At 41.3% G+C, this 22427-nt stretch overlaps 1 protein-coding gene across 1 annotated transcript; it reads left to right on the forward strand.

The window, feature by feature from the left end:
- The first annotated feature begins 6524 nt into the window (after nt 1-6524).
- LOC110914116 lies at nt 6525-8483 on the forward strand. The gene is made up of 2 exons (XM_022158936.1): nt 6525-7315; nt 7580-8483. Exons 1-2 carry the CDS (start codon nt 6525-6527, stop codon nt 8481-8483), a joined length of 1695 nt encoding a protein of 564 aa, XP_022014628.1.
- Nucleotides 8484-22427: the final 13944 nt, after the last annotated feature.

Here is a 22427-nt window from a genome sequence, read left to right on the forward strand (position 1 = left end):
TAATTCGTTATTGAAGAGGAATATTGAATATGTATATGGGTTGAAACAAGCTGCTAAATGTCTCCATAGTAATAAATTTGTTGACACAATCATTTTCTTATGTTTTAGGCTCATTTTTGTAAGGATGCAACCACTAACAAACGCCTTGTTTTTTTTTTTTTTGCAGACCACGTTCCCAACTTCTTCAGATCCTACTACGTCAAAATGGATGCCTTGCTCGTTCCATAATTTGATAGAAATTAATATTCAGTGGAAAGCTGTTGGAACGACTATTATTCCGTCTAATGCTCTGCTACAATTGCAAAAGCTTCAACAAATTCATGTATCAGATGTTGGAATGTAAAGGAGGTATTTGAAGTAGCATTGGAAGTGCCAAACGGTAGTAGTTTCAGTTCATCACAAGTTGTGGTGAATATTCCAAACCTGACACAACTGTACTTAACAGATCTAGATGATCTTAAGTATATATAGAAGAGCAACCAGTGGGTGGTACTTGAGTTTTCAAACCTAATAACTGTGTCTATTGACAAATGCAATAGTTTGGATAGTCACATGGAACGCGGTACACTCCAGTACGCGGTACGAAAACCGGTACGCAATTCGGGCCTTTCTAAAAATCGGTACGTTGGGTGGTAGGTTCATTTGTAAACGCTAATTCGGTACGTGGTACAGTGTATCCTATGGCGTACCATTGTAGTCTAGTACACGTACCGTATACATAAAAAGTACAAAATAGATCTTTCATTAAATTTTCAAAAACGTAATCAAAATTCAAAACAGAAACTTCATAAAAGAAAATTCATAATCAAAACATAAATTTCATAAAACTCAATCTATACTTTATTTTTTTTTTTTCCGTTTGGGTCACCATTGCCTTCTTCTCCTTCTAAATTTTCCCATTGCATAACTTCGTACCTCGAACTAGGCCCTTCCAAGTAGTCATTTTCTGGATTCGTATCCCATTTTTTTGTTGGGATATTGACTGAAATTGCTTACTGTTTTCTTTTAGTTGACTGAAATCATTGAATTGAAATATTGTATTTGCTAGATTGATTGTTACATCAAGTATTTATAGTTAAAATGGGATGGGTAATAATTAAAGGGTGTTAATTGTAGTGTGAAAAGTTAATGGCGGAAAAAAACTGAAAAAGCTAATGGCTGTTCAAATTCCGGTACATGAATCTGGGCGTACCGGAACGCTGGCCACTACAAACGGAAACGCGTTTCGGATTGATTAAAAATGTGTATTTACCGATTGGAACACCATTATAGTACACAATCGGGAGCGGTCCAATCTAGCGATCCGGTATGCGTACCAGAGGCGATTTGGACGACTCTGTACCGCGATTCGGTACGACTGATCCGGTACGCGGTACGCGGGTCTTTTAGCGTTTCCTGTGACTAATAGTTGGACTTGCCTACACAGAAAAATCTTGTGACCAACTACTTCTGTATCCTAAGATATAAAATTTTGTGTCTTTTGACATGCTGTTGTTTAAATCAATACCTTGGACATTAAAATGATTTTAGTTATCTGTTATGGTTGGGATGCATTTGATACATAGTTATATTAACGTACTCACTCTTTATATAAATACGACTTGATAAATGAACATGTAGTTATGAAAAGGGATGGATCAAATTGTTTTGGTTGTCCTTAATGTTAAAAAGGTTTTGCATCTCTTGAAGCAAAGAGGAAGTTCAAGGCCCCTCGAGTTTCACCAAAATGTAGTATTGGGTTGACTTTAAAAGTCAAAATGTACCTCTTGAGTTATAGCATTACTAATTACTTGCATGGTTATCTTCACAGGACGATCTGAGCCAAAAATGCATGCGGGCAGATCAATCTCATGCTAACCAAGGTACATTTTTTTTCTAATTTCTAGTATAATTTTTTTGCAAATACCGTATATTCTATGAGATTAAAATGACAATAAGCGTACAATTACACATCTTTTCTCATTAAGCTTGCATTGTTTTTGTATTAGTGTATATGCAGTTCATAAATTTTTTGCAATTGCAATTGGTAACAGTTTATAGATTTATTATTTTTTGCAATTATTACTAACTTTATGAATGCCAATGATAAATTGTTATTTTTTTAATCTCAGGTGTATGCAATTATGATCTTGATGATCAAATGCAAGCAACAAGAGATGTAGGAGAGAAATTTGGATGTAATATTTCCCATCTGGGAAAATATTCAGAAATAGCAGAGAAATCAATGGGGAAATTCATGTCTGTTATATCATCTTTCAAATGCACTTCAACTGGTTCTCGTCCAAGCGGGCTACGATCCCTCTTAAAGACGTACGGAATACATTTACGTAAAGATCATCTCCCATTGATGACATAGGTAAATTTGCTTATACCCCGGCCAAACCATTACCATTGTGAAGACCTCAAATCATCATGTGTTGTCGAATTATTTGCAGGTAAACCATTACCATCGCGAAGACCTTAAATCATTTGATTGGCCGAGACAAAGGACCAGCTAACGGCCGAAATGAAAGTGGGGAGACTTTTTTTTAGAGAATGAAAAGAGGTTATGTTGTTGCAAGTGCTGCTAGGAGGTTATGTTGTTGCAAGTCCTGCTAGGAGTGATCTAGGATTTTAGATGAAAATACTGCTGTTGTAAGTGCTGCATGTTATGTTGCAGTTGCTACATCATTTCTAGATAACTTTTGATTAGGAGTTTCTGTATTTAGCATGAAAATTGAAAACTTATGTATGGATTTTGGTTTATTTTTGTTATATCATTAATTTGGTTTTTAGGTTTGTTCATGTTTACTATCTTAATTTTACAAAAAAATAAAAAATAAAATTGCTATTTACATGAAAATGGCTACATAAAACTATAACAAATATGTGTGTCTGAGATTAGATAATAGTCATACTTTAAATTTACATTTTTTATGTGTCTATATATAGTTTCTAGCCACGCTTAAAATAAATTCTTATGACTATATAATAGTTATGGCCACACTTATACTGAATTTATGTAACTGTTGATACCATTTAGCCACACTTACATTGAATTCATGTAGCTGTTGATACTATTTAGCCACACGTAATGGACCATTTGTTTGATTTTACCAATTTTTTGCCATATTTTTTTCTAAATTGATGTGACTAAAACAAACTTTTTAGTGACTATATAATACAAATGACCACATTTATAGTAAATTATGTGGCCACTAGTACCATTTAGCCACACTTAAGGGGCCATTTGCTTGATTACAACAACCATTTTGCCACATTTTTTTTAAATTGATGTGGCTAAATTAAACTTTTTAGTAACTATATAATAGAAACGGCCACGCTTACAGTAAAATCATGTGACTATATAATAGAAACGGTGACATTTACACTAAACTAATGTGGCTGTTGATATTGTTTAGCCACATTTAATTGACAATTTACTTAATTACAAAACCTTTTTGCCACATTTTTTAAAAAAAGATGTGGCTAAAACAAATTTATTAGTGACTATATAATAGAATTGGCCACACTCATAGTAAACTCATGTGGCTGTTGCTACCCTTTAACCACACTTTTGGACAAAATGATTCATTTTCAGCAACACCTTTTAGCCACGGTTTAAGTTTCTACGGCCACACATAAGTGAATGTGGCGATATGATACCTACGATGACTTGACCTTTGGTCACACTTGAGCTGGAAAAAAAAAGTGTGGCAAAAGGCGTATGGTCACACCTTTTTTATGTGGCCGTAAGCCTTTTTTGACGTAGTGACGGTGTTTACTGTTTTGCAGATCTCAGGCCTCCGATACGAGCAAGAGAAGAGGTTGAACCCCATAAGTGAAACGACCCTCTTGGTTATCCTTGTGTTAACCATTGTTTCAACATTGGCACCATCCGCTTTTTTGCAAGACCACTCTCACCTCTTTTTCTCTTCTAGAAAACACTCGTGAAAATGGCAGACCAGAATCATTCACACCCAGCTGACGGAGAAATCTCTTCCTTTGAACTCGTTTCGGACACAGCACACGTCCAACGAGGTCAAAGGAACGAGACCATCCAAGAAGGTCAGCTGAACAACGAGTTTCCATCCATTTTTGGAAGTGCGTCCAGGGCTGCTAGCCAAACCACAACTGGACCCATCTTCCAAACACCAGCAAGAATCATCACTCAAACCACAAACGGGGCTGCTCTCCAACCTCCAACGGGGATATTCCACCAAACACCGCCGCCGATGCAGACTGCAAGCCATGGACCAGGCCCTTCTGTGCCATCGGAACAAGCACAACTCAACTATTCTGCACTTTTAGGGCTACCCGAGGGAAAAACTCTGGCTTCCTGGAATGCCGAACAAATGGCGTCCATAAACCTCGTTTATACGCAGCTCAGCGCACAACAAGCCTTGCTCCAAGCACAGGCTAACCAATCAGCATTCGTAACTCCACAACCAAGGTCTCTGAGTACACACACGGCTCAGCAGACAAACGCGTGGAACTTACGACCAGAAAGAGAACCAGTGCAACAGGTCAGAAGACCCAGCATACAAGACACGCGCGATACTTATGCTGAAACAGAGAGCAACTTCGTCCAAACCTCCAATCTACAACGAAGGCCGATCCAAACCCGTTTGGGCGCGCGCAACATGAATACAGAATGGGAAGAGGAGGAAGACGACCCAACTTACAAGGCAGAATCCACAGTGTTCAGCAGACTTCCTCCGGAACACGAAGCATACAAACCAACCAAGCGCGCGGGGTACAACCCCAAAGCAGAGCATGATTACACCTTGAGCTATCGTCCTGAGGACATGGCTGAAAATTCAAAATTCATTCGAGAAATCGCGTGCGCGGCCATCGACAAAACGAAATTACCACACAACGTGGGTAAATACAACGGGTTGACAGACCCAGACGATCACCTCCAGGTATTTAAAGGTGCGGGAGCAACAGGCGGATGGAACTTACCAACATGGTGCCACCTGTTTGCTCAGACATTCGTTGGCGCGACGCGCATTTGGTTCGACAACTTACCAGCTGGCAAAATCAAATCACGGGTCGATTTCCGAGAGAAGTTCCTGGCACACTTCTCTCAGCAGCGAAGACAAGCCAGAGATCCGGGTGATTGTCTGAACATATGGAGAAAAGACTATGAAAGCGTAGAAGATTTCATTACAAGGTATAACAAAGAATGTCTAGAGATCGGAGACATACCAGAGAAAATGATGCGCGCACACTTCATGCGAGCGGTCAAGTGCGACGATCTGGTTAAAAGAATCAAAGGGCGAGATGGAGGACCCAAAGACTGGGAAACCTTCATTGAAGCGGCCAAGACCATTGCGCAGACAGACAGGCAACTGACCGGTGACGATCACCGTCAGCGCGCACATAACCATAACGATCGAAACAACAGAAGGGGCAGAAATCAACCCTGGAGGGCTTCTGGGAACAGAGAAAGAAGCCCCCCACGGGACGACGCACGCCATACGATCAATCAGATAGCCCACCGAAAAGAAGTAAAGCGCGAAAATAGAGAAAAGCAGTGGACTCCACTAACCAAAACACCTTCTGAAGTTTTAGCCACAGAGAACCATCAGTTCAAACCACCCTTGCAGATGCGCAACAAAAGGGGTCAAGACCCAAATCTCTTCTGTGAATTCCACAAAGATACGGGCCACTTGACCGATGACTGCTTTAGCTTAAAGCAAGAAATCGAAAGAGCTCTAAGAGACGGAAAGCTCGGTCACTTAGTCAAAGGAGGAAAGCGCGATTACCGCCAGATACAACGAAGAGATGAAGGTCCAGACAACAAGAAGCTCAGAAAGCTAGAAACTCATATGGTGCAAGGAGGTCCACGGCGACCAAGAAAAAACTACAACAAGCGCGCGCAGGATGATTCATGGCGCGAGAAGCAAGTGGTGTTCCCAGTTGTCAGGGGAGGTCCAAGAGAAAAGCGGCCAATAGTCATCCCAGGGGTGATCGGCCACTACCAAACAGATTACATCTTTATCGATCCCGGGAGCACCGCAGACATCATATATGAACAGTGCTTCAATCAATTCGACCAAGAGGATAAGGCGCGCCTAGAACCAGTCGATTACCCACTAACTGGTTTCTGCAACAAGGCCGTCTTTCCCCTAGGACAAATATCATTCCCAGTATTGCTTTCTGATGGGAGAAATTCAAGAACCGAAGAAGTCACATTCATGGTGCTACCGGCACATTCAAGACATGACATCCTCTTAGGAAGAGAATCCCAAGGAGATTTCAGCATGATCTGTTCCGCACCACATTCTGCCATAGGCTTTCCAACCGAAACAGGCATTGCGTTGATATACGCAAGCAAAGAAGTGCTAACAACAGATGAAATCAGGCCGGCAAAAGCAAGCAAACAGGCACCGCGCATAGAAGCAGAGAAATGGGTATTGAACAGCGCATACCCAGAACAAACAGTCACTCTGGGACCCGCAATGTCTGATCTAACGCGCGCGGCGCTAAAGAAATTACTGCATGACAACATGGACGTGTTCGCCTGGACACCGGCTGATATGGTTGGTGTTCCACGGCATATAGCAGAACACCGGCTAAATGTCTCAGAGGATGCAAAGCCAGTAGTGCATGCTAAACGACACCTGGGAGACATCAAACACGATGCAATGAAAGAACAAGTGTTGGAACTGCTAAACGCAGGAATCATCAGGGAAGTCCGGTACCAAACATGGGTAGCAAGCCCAGTAATGGTAAAGAAACCAAATGGTAGTTGGAGAATGTGTGTCGACTACAAAGATCTGAACAAAGCATGTCCCCGTGACTGCTACGCTTTACCAGACATAGACGAGAAAATAGATTCTCTGGCAACGTTTCGATGGAAATGTTTTCTGGATTGCTACAAAGGATATCACCAGGTCCAGATGGCTGTTCAAGACGAAGATAAAACCGCATTCCGCACGCCAACGGGGTTATACTGCTACACCAAGATGCCGTTCGGCTTAAAGAATGCAGGTGCTACGTACCAACGGTTGATGAACGAAACATTCAGTGACGCCATCGGTAAATACATAGAAGTATACATGGACGATCTGGTAATCATGAGCAAGGAGGAGAGCGCGATGCTGGCGAATATTCAGAAGACCTTCAACACGCTGCGCAGCATGAGCATCAAACTGAATCCAGCAAAGTGCTCATTCGGAATGGAGGAAGGAAAGTTTTTGGGCTTCATAGTCACTAAAGATGGTTTTAAGGTGAACCCAGAAAAGGTCCAGGCCATAGAGAGGATGCCTTCACCAGCAAACGTCAAAGACATGCAAAAGCTCGCAGGACGATTGGCAGCACTCAATCGGTTCCTAGCTAACCACGCAGCAAAATCCTTCCCATTCATCAAGACCTTGCGCAACTGCATGAAGAAAAACCAATTCCAATGGACTCCGGAAGCAGAAAATGCGTTCCGCGAGATGAAAGACTGTCTCATCAAACTGCCAACTCTAACCGCACCAAACAAAGGAGAGCCTTTGGTCCTGTACCTCTCAGCTTCCGACAAGGCCGTTGGAGCCGTATTGCTGGTTGATCGACAAGGTGTCCAAACACCTGTGTATTATGTGTCCAGAACCTTAACCGACCCAGAAACCAGATACGCAATCATGGAAAAGCTTGTCCTTGCACTGATTCACGCGTCAAGAAGGCTGCGCCGATATTTCGCCAATCACGTCATCCACGTGCTAACAAATTACAATATTGGGAATATCCTAGCAAGGCCAGAAATATCAGGAAGGTTGGCCAAATGGGCGATAGAGCTAGGGGGACACAACGTAGTCTTCAGACCACGACCGTCGATCAAAGGCCAAGTTTTGGCAGACTTCATGACGGAAGTCCCGGATGACAAAGACAGAGAGTGTAAGGCGATGGAGAAAGCGGAGAAAAAACAAACCGAAGAGCCATGGCTGCTGTATACAGACGGTGCATCCAACGAAGATGGGGCAGGCGCGGGGCTACGGCTAGTAAGCCCTGACAAACACGAGTTCACTTACGCCATACGCCTAGACTTCAAGAGCACAAATAACGAAGCAGAGTACGAAGCCTTTCTGGCCGGCTTGCGTTTGGCAATCAAAATGGGAGTCCGACACATCGAAGCACATGTGGACTCCATGTTAGTAGCAGGCCAAATCAATGGTCAATACGAAGCCAAGGGCGACATAATGGCACTCTATCTCAACCAAGCAAAGACGTTGCTGCAAACCTTCTATTCTTACAAGGTGCACCACATAAACCGCAGTGAAAACAAGCCGGCAGACGCCTTAAGCAAGCTCGCGTCAACAAGCTTCCAGCACCTAGCCAAAGACGTGCGCATAGAAGTTTTAAGCAACCCATCTGTCCCACTCAGAGAAGTCAGCGTCATCCAAACAGGAACCACGTCCTGGATGACACCCATAATCATGTACTTACAGTCCGGAATACTTCCAGAAAATAAAGCTGAGGCGCGGAAAATCCAGTATAAATCAGAACATTATTAGATGGCAGACGGGATATTGTACCGAAAGTCATATCTCGGCCCGCTGCTAAGATGTGTTGACGCCGACGACGCAAATTATCTGATCCGGGAAGTACATGAAGGCATCTGCGGTATCCACGCCGGGCCGCTCATGGTAGTGGCAAAAGTAATGAACGCCGGTTACTACTGGCCCGGAATGCACCTCGATGCCGTGAAGGAATTAAGGAAGTGCAGCGGCTGTCAACGGCATGCACCAAAAACCATGCGTCCAAAAAACGAATTGGTATCAGTAACAACCGCATGGCCCTTTCAGCAATGGGGCATAGACATGGTGGGCCCTTTCCCAGAAGCTCCGGGGGCAGTCAAGTTCATCATCGTCGCGGTCGATTACTTCACCAAGTGGGTGGAGGCAAAAGCACTTGCGTCAACCACATCGGTAGTCGTTAAACGTTTCATCTGGGAACAAATCATATGCCGGTTCGGCCTGCCACTCCGAATCATCACCGACAATGGTACAAACTTTGCAGCAGATGATCTCGAACGATGGTTCAAGGAACTAAACATTGAACATACCTTCTCGTCGGTCGCACATCCGCAAGGGAATGGTCAAGTTGAAGCGGTCAACAAGAGCATCGTCGATGGCATCAAAGCGAGGCTCGGTGAAAAAAGACGAGGGTGGGTCGATGAGCTACCAAGCATATTATGGGCCCATAGAACAATGCCCAAAACAAGCAATGGAGAAACACCTTTCAGCTTGGTCTATGGGTCCGAGGCTGTGATCCCAGCAGAAATCGGGCTTCCATCTCCGAGAATGCTCTCCATGAATCTGATCAATAACGAAGAAGAAAGGAGGATCGACCTGGACCTCCTAGAAGAACGGAGGGAGATGGCAGCAATCAATGAAGCCAAATACAAATCAAAGCTTGAAAAGTATTACAACTCCCGAGTCCGGATCTGCACCTTCAACCCAGGCGATTATGTCTTAAGGGACAATGAAGCGTCCAACGCAGAAAAACCAGGGAAACTGGCTCCCAAATGGGAAGGCCCGTACATCATCGATGAGGTCCTCGGCAAGGGGGCATACAAGCTACGCACCATGAACGACAAAGAGGTTCCACGAACCTGGAATGCCCAACAGTTACGAAAATGCTACATATAATACAAACATGTAATCGTATAGGGCGAATCGCCGACACATTTACTTAATACAAGAAGTGTTTGGCTACCTTTATTTCATGCAAATTTTTTGTCACAACTGCATTTATTACTTCGGGTGTACACGAAAACATCAATGGCTCGACCATAGGAAACGTTGTAGACCCCCAAGGCTCGTCACAACCAAGTGAACAGCCGGGTCAGAAACACAACCAAAGCCTACAAAACGCCAAAAAACATAACTTCGTGCCCACATAAACACGAAAATATCGATAGCAAGGTAACTAAACATTGTAATGTTCCCAAGGCTGTGATCCCAGCTGAGCTCACACAATAACCTGCAACTCGATCACTTCGTATGTCACATACAAGCGCGCATACTTAAACGACAGAATAAAAACGTTGTAATAACACAACATCACCTGTCAGCGCCATCATTCATTCGTGACACCTAATCAAAGTAATTAAACATGCACATATTATGACGATTTCAAAATTCGCATAGCCATAATCAAAGTAACGACACATCTGTCAAATAAATAGCACCACAGGTAAGAAATTTCAAATTGTCTCAAAAACAACCATTACAAACCCATTCAGGGCTATACACGGCACACAGGCCAGAAACTTCTAATCAAGAATGGCTAGAACCAGCACCTCCTGCACCACCATCGCCATCATCTCCCAAAGCTTTCTTCAGTAAAGCTACTCCATCCGCTTTATGAGCCAACTTCCCAGCGGCTCGAACAACAGCAAAATCAAGCATCGAAAATTCTTGGCGCTTAGCAGCATAAGCACCCTCACAATCCTCTTTAAACAACTCAAAGTGGTAATCATTCTCATTGTTTAGAGCGGCACACCTGCCTTCAGCATAGCCATTCTTGCGTCCACTATTATTGCCTGCCCCACCCAACTCAAACATATAGCGGGCAAGCTCAGGAGAATGCAAGATACGATCAGCAAGCTGCATGAAAAACAAGGTCGAGCAAGATAGCAGAAATGAATACACAAAAGCAAAAATAAAAAGGAAGAAAGCAACGGAGCAAGCAAAGAACGTTACCAATGGAACGCCACGGGATAGCAACCACCTACTATCAGCTGAGGCTTCCTCAGCAAGCAGCTCAGACGCACGACACTCAGCCGCCTTCTCATCAAGAAGACGCTGAGCAGCCTCACATTCCGAAGCCTTCTCCTGCACAAGAAGCTCCAGCTTATCGATCCGCGCAACATACTCCTTCTCTTTCTTCTCCGCAGCAAGACGCGCCTGATGAGCCTCTTCAGCAAGGGCCGTCTTCTCACCAGACAGCCGCACAATAGCATCACGCTGCGACTGCATCTCCGTATTCGTACGAGCATATGCGGATTCCCAATCCTTTTGTTTTTGCTCATTCAACTGCTTCTGCTCTTCGAGCTTCCGCTCAGCCTCAGCAACCCGCCATTGCAAACCTTTTTGCTCTGCGTTAAATTTTTCTCTCTCCTCAGAAAACGCCTTCTTAGCCTCTTCAAACGCCATAGTTTCTTCTACCATAGATCGCCATTCGCGAAGAATCTCCTGAGAAGTGGCAAAGAAGTTAACCCCAGCCGTAACATGATCATCTATAAGGGCAAAGCGGCTGCGGTTTTTCTGAAACATTCTCTCGGCAGGAGGAAGGGACAAAGAGAAAAACTCATGACAATTCTGTAAGTCAGTCATTCGAGAACCCTGAGTAAGGCTCCAACGAGGGACATGAGGCATATCATCACAAGCCGGATTGCCCCATGAATCATCAGGAACACGTTCAAAGTGCGAGTCTCGCACGGTGCCAGAAGTAGCCCCACCCCCACCAGGAGGACGTTTTGTGTAAATGGTTTGTTGCGGAGTAGTCTCACTAGACTCCATCTCCACTTCAACACCTTTACCCTTATCGCCTCCAGCAACCTCACCTCCGGCACCGTCGCCTCCAACAGCATCACCTCCAGCAGCGTCACCTCCCTCAAACATACCTTCAACAAACCCTTCACCGCCCCTCACAGTGGCATCAACACCATCTCGAGGAGGGGTCAAGCCAACAGTCCTCGAAGGAGGAGAAGTAGGTGGAGTAATCTGAGAAATATCCACCGGTCGCGGCTTCTTGCTAGTCTTGGATGCTGCCATAAAACTACAATTAATGAAAAGACCCAAAGAAAAGACACCAGAAACATACAATGAAACTAAGTTACCAAGGCGGGGAGCAGAGGCAGCAAATATCTCCTCCAACAAGTTCCTCGACCCCCACTAAACACACCCAAATCAACTTCAGATTCAGAAGGGGCTGGGGGGGTATCCTTTTGAAGCTTGGCCCTCTTGGCCGCAAGAAGGGCAGCAGCTTGTTCATCAAGATGACGCTTATGATCATCAAGAGCTTTCTTCTTCATATGCTCAGTCAAAGTGGCCTTATCGTCAGGATCCGACCCCTGACGCACCTCCCCAGGGCCTAGGCCAGACAATGTATCAGACACTACCACATAATCTAGATATGGAAGAGTAGAAGGTTGCTTACGAGAAGATCCAGCAGCTCCGCTTTCCTTCTTCTCTTCCCTCCTTCCAGACCTATCAGTCCGTGCCTTCTTTCTCGTCTCCAACTGGGAAGACTGATCAACAGAGGCTTCCGCATCATCATCATCCTCAACAAATTCATGTACCGGCTCAACAACACCACCAGGCGCGGTACCTGCACGCGCGGAATGAGATATTAGATCTTCAACATCCCGGTCAGAACTTCCACTAGAAAGGATAATGACTTCCTCTCGACCAGAGTCGACAAAGTCATCCCAATCATCCTCACCAAGAACTTCATTCGCGTATCTGCTCAAACTAGCGTCGGTAGGATGCAGAAAACGGTCCCGTATCTGTTCCAACCACGTCGGATTCCCATCAGCCTGGATAGCTTCAACCATGGCACCCGCTGATTTAGGGTCCAAGGCATTTAACAAACTGTAACCAACTGCAAAATGACAACAAAATAAGGACACATAGTAAACATAGAGGGAAATAATCAAAGGGTAAGACACGAAAGAACAATACATTTGCCCTTATGGCTATATGCAGGCTGACCCAGCGGATGTTTGGGCACCCACAGTAAACTCATCCCTGCACCAACCAAAGCCATCTCATCCAGTTGAGAAATCGCAGTCGGCTTCGCAGTTATCTTCCCATACCATTCTTGAGCAGCATAATCTGGCAGCACATCCACTTTAGGGACCCCTTGACCCACCTGCCTATATGACATATCCGTCGGAATCACACCACGGCGAATGTAAAAAAACTTTTGTTTCCAATCATGAATGCCCTTTATCGGCACCGAACACACCTGAGCAACTCCCATCCTAGCCTGAAAAGAGTAAAACCCGCTGGCATACGAAACGCTGTAGATAGCGTTGAACATCTCAAACGTAGGCTCAACACGGTACGACCTACAGACAAATTCGAAATGGGTAATCCGAGGGAGCCCAATCGCATTTATCTGAGAAATATGGAGCCCATAACCCCTCAAAACAGCAGCAGTGAACTTTGTAATCGGCAACCTAAAATTACCTTCCCGGAAAAAAGCAGCGTACAACGTGATAAAACCAGGAGGGGCATCCAATGCAGTAGATCCAGAAGGAGGGTACCGAGCCCCCCACTCAGGACGAAAGTTATGCCCCCTCACAAGCATCTGAAATTCCTCCTCCTTCCAGTTGATAACGGCTTGGTCTGGGCCAGGAGGCGCTCTACCTCTATGTTTCCTTTTCTTCTGAGTTGGATTCTTCTCAGCCATGATAAAGGTCAAGAAGAAGATGATTTAAACTCAAGAAAATATGAACGACGAGAAAACACAAGAAGAAGATAGAGAGAAATCACACTTAAAATTCGAAAATGAGGGAAAAAGGAGATAACTGCCCCATATTTATACCCATCGCATTTAATGCGATGGGTAGTGGACCGTCAGGGAACAGGAAAGGCGCCCAATAGATGACTGACACGTCACAGGAGAGAGAAGACGTCGGCTCGTTTTTCGGGAAGCATGGGCAACAGGGTCTGCTGATGTGACAGAAAGTCACTGCAAAAGCAACTGTTCGCCTCCGAAAAGACAGGGATGTCAGACGGTCACACCAAACACTTCCCCATAACCACCAAACTTCCAACAGAAGGAAGCACAAGAGAGCCAAAACCCATGCGGCATGCGTCCATTTGGCTCACTTTTTCAAGAGAGTCAAAACCCATGCGGCATGCGTCCATTTGGCTCACTTTTTCAAGAGTCAAAACCCATGCGGCATGCGTCCATTTGGCTCACTTTTTCAAGAGTCAAAACCCATGCGGCATGCGTCCATTTGGCTCATTTTTTCAAGAGAACCAAAACCCACGCGGCATGCGTCCATTTGGCTCACTTTTTTCAAAGGGCCAAAACCCATGCGGCATGCGTCCATTTGGCTCACTTTTTTTCAAAGGGCCAAACCCCATGCGGCATGCGTCCATTTGGCTCACTTCTTCCAAAGGGCCAAAACCCATGCGGCATGCGTCCATTTGGCTCACTTTTTTCAAAAGGCCATTAACCATACGGCATGCGTCCACTTGGCCCACTTTATATTCACCAACTCCAACGCGATGCATAGAAATCACAACTCTCATAAGTCCAGAATCCCTCCTAGACGATCAACTCAACTAGAAGGCACACTGGACTGGGGGGACTTGAAGAGGTATGGTCCCAATTCCCTGCCTACATGGCAGGGACCACACCACTTTTGTGCACACAAGGCACCCATGTCACCAGAAACTTCTAGAAGCCTCCAGAAGACATCTAGGCGGTTCACAGCTGGCATCAAGGATGCTTTGCCCAACATAAAGGACAACACGTGTCACCATTGACAGAAGGCCACATAGGCCTGCGACAATCCAGGGAGCAGGGCTGACGCGACCAGTACGAGGTACCCAGCACAAGCGAATACAAGGACGCCACGTGTACCACTACACCCTTCGCGACAGAGCAGACCAAGAGGATATTCCCCTTGGTCGGACAGCTGGCGCACACCCACAGCTGGCACAGCTGCTTCCTCCTTCTTCACCCTCCGGCTATAAATAGGACCCTTCATCATTCAGGTTGAGGATCTTGGCTCTCTTTACTCACTCTATACACACACTGTTTTATTCATCTCAGAGCAGTACTTATTCTCACGCCGGAGCCTGGTTAAGAGGGAAAATCCCCTTCCCCCTCTTAACGAGACTAACGGTGTTTACTGTTTTGCAGATCTCAGGCCTCCGATACGAGCAAGAGAAGAGGTTGAACCCCATAAGTGAAACGACCCTCTTGGTTATCCTTGTGTTAACCATTGTTTCAACAACGGTATTTAAGCATTAGACGGGGTTCTTTTGAATTTTCTTGAATATTTTAATCAAAACAGCACAATGATCATATAGGTATTAATTTTAAGACGGTTTTATTGCTTTAACCTCGTCTAAAATAAATATTCAACACCGTCTAATACTCCATTTTGTAGTAGTCTTTACCCTGTAATCATATTTACATATATATACATTAGCAGGTTCACGTGAGAAGAAACCTACATTTATGAATTGTTTTTTAAATACCAACCACTAAAAGAAGTATATATCATTAGCGGCGACACCATTAGTGGCGACAGGCCAAATGTCGCCGCTATTGGTCGATCCGCGTCCCGGAGTTTGAAACCAAACCCCAGCCGTTGATCAAAATCCTGATCTAACGGTTGGGGATTTAAAAGGTATTAGCGGCGACAAGATCATGGTCATCAGCGGCGACATGTGTCTCTGCTAAAAGTAGGTGTCAGAACTTTAAACCCTAGCCACACAAACCTTATCTCTGGTCAACCCTCATTAAACCCTTTAGCGGCGACGTAGAGCAATAACGGCGACACGACGTCGCCCCTAATGGTTAAAACGTATCAGTCCCCTATACAACGCCATTTTCTCCCTCCTTCTTCACCTTTCCCCCAAAAAAACTTCCCTCTACCGCCGGTAACACGCGAATTTTGCCCAAATCGGTTAGTTAAACTTTGTTCAAGGATCTATGTAGGAAGACGATTAAGGAGATATATGGATGATGCTATCGCTTCTGGCCAAAACGACTGAGGGACTTGAGATTCAATCATCATAGCACGAAACTTCTCAAGTAAAATTCGATTTTTTGTTCTGTCACACCATTTTGTTGAGGTGTGTTGGAACAGGTTGTTTGATGAAAAAGACCATTTTCTTGAAAGAATTTTTGCATGAATTGGTTCACAATTCTCCACCATTATCGGAGCGAAGAATTTGTATTTTTCTATGGAACTGGGTTTGAATCATTTTATAAAATATAAAGAATTTTTCAAGAACCTTTGATTTATGCTTCATAAAATACACCCACGTCATTCTAGAACAGTCATCAACAAATAACACAAAAATATCTAACTCGACTTTTATTAGAATTTGGAGCTGGACCCCAAACGTCTGAATGTATTAAGGAGACCATTGATTTAACCCTACTATTACTTTGCTCAAAGGACACTCTATGATTTTTAGCAAGAATACAAGTTTCACACTTTATATTAGTGGATTTATTCGAAAAAAGACTCGGAAATAACACTTAAGATACCCAAAACACGGATAACCAAGACGACAATGCCATAACCAGAGTTGTTTATCAACTGTTCCATGAGCAAGCATGGCATGTCCCATGTAAGTCACCACATCAACATAGTAGAGACCTCCTCTCTCAGTACCACGCCCAATTATCTCCTTTGTAAGAATGTCCTGCAAAATGCAAAATTCAGGATACATCAGAACAACACAATTCAATTCTTTCGTTACGTGACTGATAGACAACAACCTTGAGGATAATGTCAGGATATAAAGGCATTTGTCTAATTTCATTTTCTTTGAAAGTTCAATTGAACCTCCCTCTTTGACCTCAACCTGTTCGCCACTAGCAATTTCAATATAGGCTTTGGATGGGGGTGACATATTTAAAATATCTTTATAATCATATGTCATAGCATCTATAGCTCCACAATTAAAAATCCATCCAGATAATTTTTTTGATGAGGAACTAAGTTGATGAACTTTAGATTTTGAATCAACATTAATTGGGTTAGGTTCCTTTTCATGCTCAAAACAATAGGGACTAAAGTATTTAGGGTTAAGAATTAAAGGGTCTGGGTTGTAAATTTTCCCAAACCCTTTACCTGGTGATGTTTGATTGATGCCCATAGCCACGCCCCCAAATCCAGCTCTTCCATCTTCTTGTTTTGACACCCCTGATTCACCACCGTCGGTGTCTAGTCCTCTAACGGCGGCTGTTGCCTTACCTCGGCTTCTCATACCATTCTGGATACCCAACAATCTTGAAGCAGGTTTCTTTGGTATGTTTCTTCATGTTACAGTGGGTACAAAAGAACTTTGATTTATCTTCTTTTTCTTTACTCCGTTGTGGTTCCGAACATCCTTTGAATCTCCGGGTTGAGTCTTTTGCTACCAAACCCAAGCTGATTTCGGATGATTTATTAGTTACAGATGTTGTTGATTTTAAGATGTTGAGCCATGCAACTTCTCGTAGGATTGCAGCATACCCGGCTTCAACGGACGGGAGAGGGTCCTTTTCAAGATGTCTCGCTTTATTGGTTCTAACTTGTCATCGATAGTCGTTAACAGTTGATACAACCTTTGTTCTTGAATTTAATGTTGTAAACCTGAATATCTTCAGAATGTTTCATTGGATTTGGCTCTCTTCTGTCAATGGTCATCCTGATTTTATGTAGTTTATTCCTAAGCTCTTCCAATGTATCTCCTCCTTGCCTCATGGAATTCGCCCTTTGTGAAGGTCAAACACCAGAAACGAATCTGTTTCAGAGCCATATGTGACTACAAGACCGTCCCAAAGAGCCTTCGTAGTCGGATATTGCGAAACATTATTAACCAAGCTTGCATCGATATTTTGGATCAACCATGTAAAGACACATTGATCATCTTGTTCCCATCGAGCGTATGTCGGATCCGTGTCTCCTCTCAGACGGTCTGTCTCTTAGGGTACAACAACCGGAACAGTATGTCTACTGCCGGAGATGGCACTCGCGCCTGATATAGCCTGTTCTAATTTATGTGGGAAAATAAATAAAGATAAGTTGGTGATGGTGGAAGAATTAGAGAGTACTTCTCTCTAAATTCTATAAAACTTTGTGCATAAAAAAATTTTTCTCTAGTATATCTCATTTTTCTCTATTTCTTTCTTGCATCCAACAAAAAGTTATAAGGTTCCTTTTATACTCAAAGCTAAAACTCCATATTAATTTCTATTATTTAAAGATAATTATAACAATAAAAACCTTCATTATGAGTCTAGTAATTCATTATGAGTCAAATAAGGATTAATTTACGTTCATGACATGTTAATGTCATATTAAATAAAATAATAAGACATAACAAAACCTTCATCATGATTCTTGAATAGAGATAAAACCACCAATTATGACAAAGATTAATTTATACTAGAGTCACCAAAGTTTAGAAATATTCACTCTAATCATTCAACTTCGAGCATCAATATTCTATTCATCTTAGTTCCATTTTACATAGAGTTTGATTCATTATTATGATGCTCTCACAACATAGAACACAAACCCTCAAATTATTATTTATACAACATATATATAAATATAATTATTGATGTCCAAAATCTTTAGTGAAAAACTCATTTCCATTAAAATTTCCAACAATCCCCCACATGAATGGAGATCGATTAAAACACACAAAATTCCCCGATGAAACCTCGACAGTCTAGTATTGCAGGATAGGTAGATTTTGCCTTTGAACCTTCCTTTGTGAAGCACACTTAGCCTACTAGGGTTTTGTAAACATGATGTCCTTGAACAACCCCCATTTGTGTAAACGACCATATACATTCCCACAATATTTTCCCTAATCGGGCCATCCCCTCTTTATCGTGTCTTATTATGCTCCTGGAACACTAGCTTGGTTCTGTGAGAGCTCTAGGATTGCGCACCTCACAATGTCATTCGAAGCGACCATACTTCTCTCTCACATAGGTGATTCCTTTAAATCATTAAAAGCATTATGGCTTACTATGATTTTTCATAAATTAATTAACCATATATTATACTTAGCCTCACAATAATGTCACTGAATATTATAGGAATAGACAAGGATGTGTTTAAACACCCTTTTATAGTTTTAGGGGGATATATCAATATAAACATATATACTAGCTTATATATAAAGATATATATTAGCTATGCCCCCACAATGACTACCCTTCGGTTCATGATTAAGTTGTCCTATTGAACCTAGATCTTGGGATCTCCAGTCAACTCGATTAGGTTTCCCTCATGTCCCTTTTCCCATGGGTTTAATCTCATTCCACAACTTGATCTATTTTGTTGGATCCAAAATTATCTTTTGACTTCGCTAAGTCACCAACGTTAATTTAAAATTAAGATAAGTTGTTTTAACATGTTCTTGACTCACTAGTCAGTTTTTCCTTTTAGTAGATTCATAAGACTTATAACTCATGATCTTAACTTCGATCTAGTTATGTACCTTGTCTTTAGAATGACATGAAACTTATTTCATGGCTAGAAACGTTTCCATCATACCGTTGGTATGTCATAACTGACATCTTACTAGATTTAAAGTCTAAACAATTTGGCACGCGAGTCCAATCAACTTGATTTACTCCATATAGCCATTGTGTATTCCACTTGGTCACGTGTTTGCAATATTTATTTGGATTACTGAAAATCCTTATTGTCAAACCTTCCATATTCAAATTCAAGTCATCCCCACATTTAAGTGTTATTGGATAGCATCTAAATGGGGTTATGAAAGGTTCTCTCTTTCATTTCGAGTTTGGGAAAATTTCTCAATACCATTTCCACATACCCTAGAAGGTTGTTTCTTAAATGGCTCACCTCCCCCCACCCACATTGCTTGCATTTTGGTTAAGTTTGAGTAATATAACTAATGTTGACATTGATACACCCGTGATACGATATCGCCTATCTATATCTTTGTGTATATAGGTCACCCGAATGTATTACTCTACTCAGATTATACTCGTAGCTTTGGAGCTATATGAGTTTTTCTCATATGAAACTGGATAGAATCATTATCAATGATTTGTTTATAAGGTCCTTCCAAGTTATCTCTTTGGACTAAGATAAAGTTATATTTAAACACACAATTCGTTTTTATGTCATCACATATTTTGAATGTTTAAAGTTAATTTAATCTTCGCCGAGCATCTAAATTAACAAGTAATAGTATAGCATGCTTTAGACCACAATACTCTAGCATGTGGACAGAAGATGCATCAATGCATTATCTCTTACCAACATTTGCTTCTTCGTTTAGACATAATAAATAAAAATTCACCTTCCAAAACCTCGATTGGGAAGGTTTCAAAAACCGTAGTTAACTTCATCCATTAAGATCATAACTTATTTTCCTTTAATCTCCAAGGCTTCACTATTGACCCATAAGGACATAAACATAAGTCGTAATGAAAGTCACTTTGGTGAATGGTGGAAGTATAAAGTCACTAAGTTTTGAGATATAATCAATTAGATTGACTCTCAACAACATAGCATTCACATATGCCTAAAGTGATTTATACATTCCCATTGTTGTTACCTTGAAAAATATGTATTAGATACCTTCCCAAAGTGAAGGACACATCCTCCACATAGTTCAAACAACATTGATGGTTGTAGAAGCATTTCCAAGTCCATCATTATTGTAAATTTCCCTTAATAAATTTTCTAAATTTATTAAAATAATTTACAATAATAACATATATTTCTTTCATATGTAATATTCTACGAAAACTTACATGTGCATTTCTATGTTGATGCTCTCAAAATTAGATGACAGATCTCGTTTTCGTGTAATTCACCTCAAATCATTCACCACGTTTCTCACGAAGTTGTTATACGTTTGATATTTGATTTGCGACTTATTACGTAAGTCATGATCACAACCCGCTCGTTGTGTTCGTGTAGATTACTTTTTACACGTTGTATCAAAATGTGTATCCTTTTGACAAATTATTAGTAGTCCAAAATAAATATTTATCTTTTATTACAGAGTAAATTGCTAAAATCATCCCTGAGGTTTAGGCATGTTTGCCATTTTTATCCAAAATGATTTTTTTTATGACAAACAGCCCTTTACCTTTGGCACTTTTGCCATTTTCATCCAAACCACTAACTTAGTTTACTTTTTCTGTTAAGTTGACATATTTGGATGAAACTGGAAAATATAAAATCACCGGGACAATTTTGCTAATTTACTCAAACTCTTTTTAATTATTTTATTTAACTAATTTTGTCACATATATAATAAAAAAGAATATAGATGCAATTTTTATACAAAAAAATAATAGTTTTGTCACATAATTTTTATAAATTTTCATCTAACTACTAACTCAGTTAATTTTTTCTATTAAGGAGAAGGATGTTTTAGATTCTATAAATTCAGACAAAAATTAATTTTCAATTTTTATATAGATCAGTTTTATAAAAATAAAATCTACTTAAACTTCTAAATTTTATAAAACTAAAATGCTGGTGACCTTATAGAAAAAGGTCCAATAAACAAATCTTATCATATGTACCAACTTTGTAATTCATCTTCTACTCTTTTAAATTCGTTCCTAACGAAAAACAGAGGTCAATGCCCCCTTCCCTTATCAAACAACGTATCATTGCCAAACCTTAAATTACCAGCCAAATAGTAAGTATAATGCCATGAACCAAAAGTTTCTTTACTCAAACCACTCAGAATAAATATTAGTTAGTTACCCTCATAATCTTAATTAAATAAATATTTTATTTCTGCCAACAAATTTCCTAGGTGCTCAACACATTAAAAAATATGTAACGTTTTCCATTTTTTTTTCTATCTCTACAATTGATTAAATACTAAAAGTTGTAATCGATTGTTATGTGTTGCACACCAATTATATTTATTTTATATATTGTTTTCTCTTTATAAAACTGATCTATATAAAAAACTAGAAATTAATTTTTGTCTTGATTTATAAAATTTAAAACATTATCCACCTTAACAGAAAAAATAAACGGACTTAGTGGTTTAGATGAAAAATTATGTGACAAAACTATTAATTTTTTTTTTTATAAAAACTGCATGTATATTCTATTATACTAGTCGTTTACCCGCGCGATGCGGCGGGAAACATAGCACTTAGGTTGGTGAGTTTAGGGCTATGTACGGGGCGGTTCGGTTTTGAGCCATAACCAAAACCAAATTCGCGATGCAAAGGAAACAACACTTGTTAGTAATTCTAAGGGTTTGCATGAGAAGGTTCAGTTCAATTGGGTCATAACTAAATTTTCGGTTAAGGTACTTCAAAATCGGTCATGGGGAATTAAAGAGTTTTAAAGGGATGTAAACAAACCGAACTGCGCCAAGCCAACAAAAGCACAACCATATGCTCAAAACTAATCAAATCAATCCGGCTGTAATTTCTAATCTATGTTTAACATTCAAATCGTCGACTTGAAGGTGTTCAAGAGCGTCAACATAAGTTGCAACAAATATGTAACTTGGTAAACTCGTATAATAACATAAACACGTATGATTCACACATAAATTTAAATTCATATACATGGTACTATGAATTATGAATACACACATACTAACATACATGCATCATGGCTCAACTTTATTAATTTTATGTGTTAGTGATCCTAGTTGATCACATATCTCATCACCAGAACAAGATTATTACATATCCTATTAATCAATATCACATACATTATGTCTCCT

This window comes from Helianthus annuus, chromosome 11, assembly GCF_002127325.2.
Source record: "Helianthus annuus cultivar XRQ/B chromosome 11, HanXRQr2.0-SUNRISE, whole genome shotgun sequence".
NCBI classification, from domain to species: domain Eukaryota; kingdom Viridiplantae; phylum Streptophyta; class Magnoliopsida; order Asterales; family Asteraceae; genus Helianthus; species Helianthus annuus.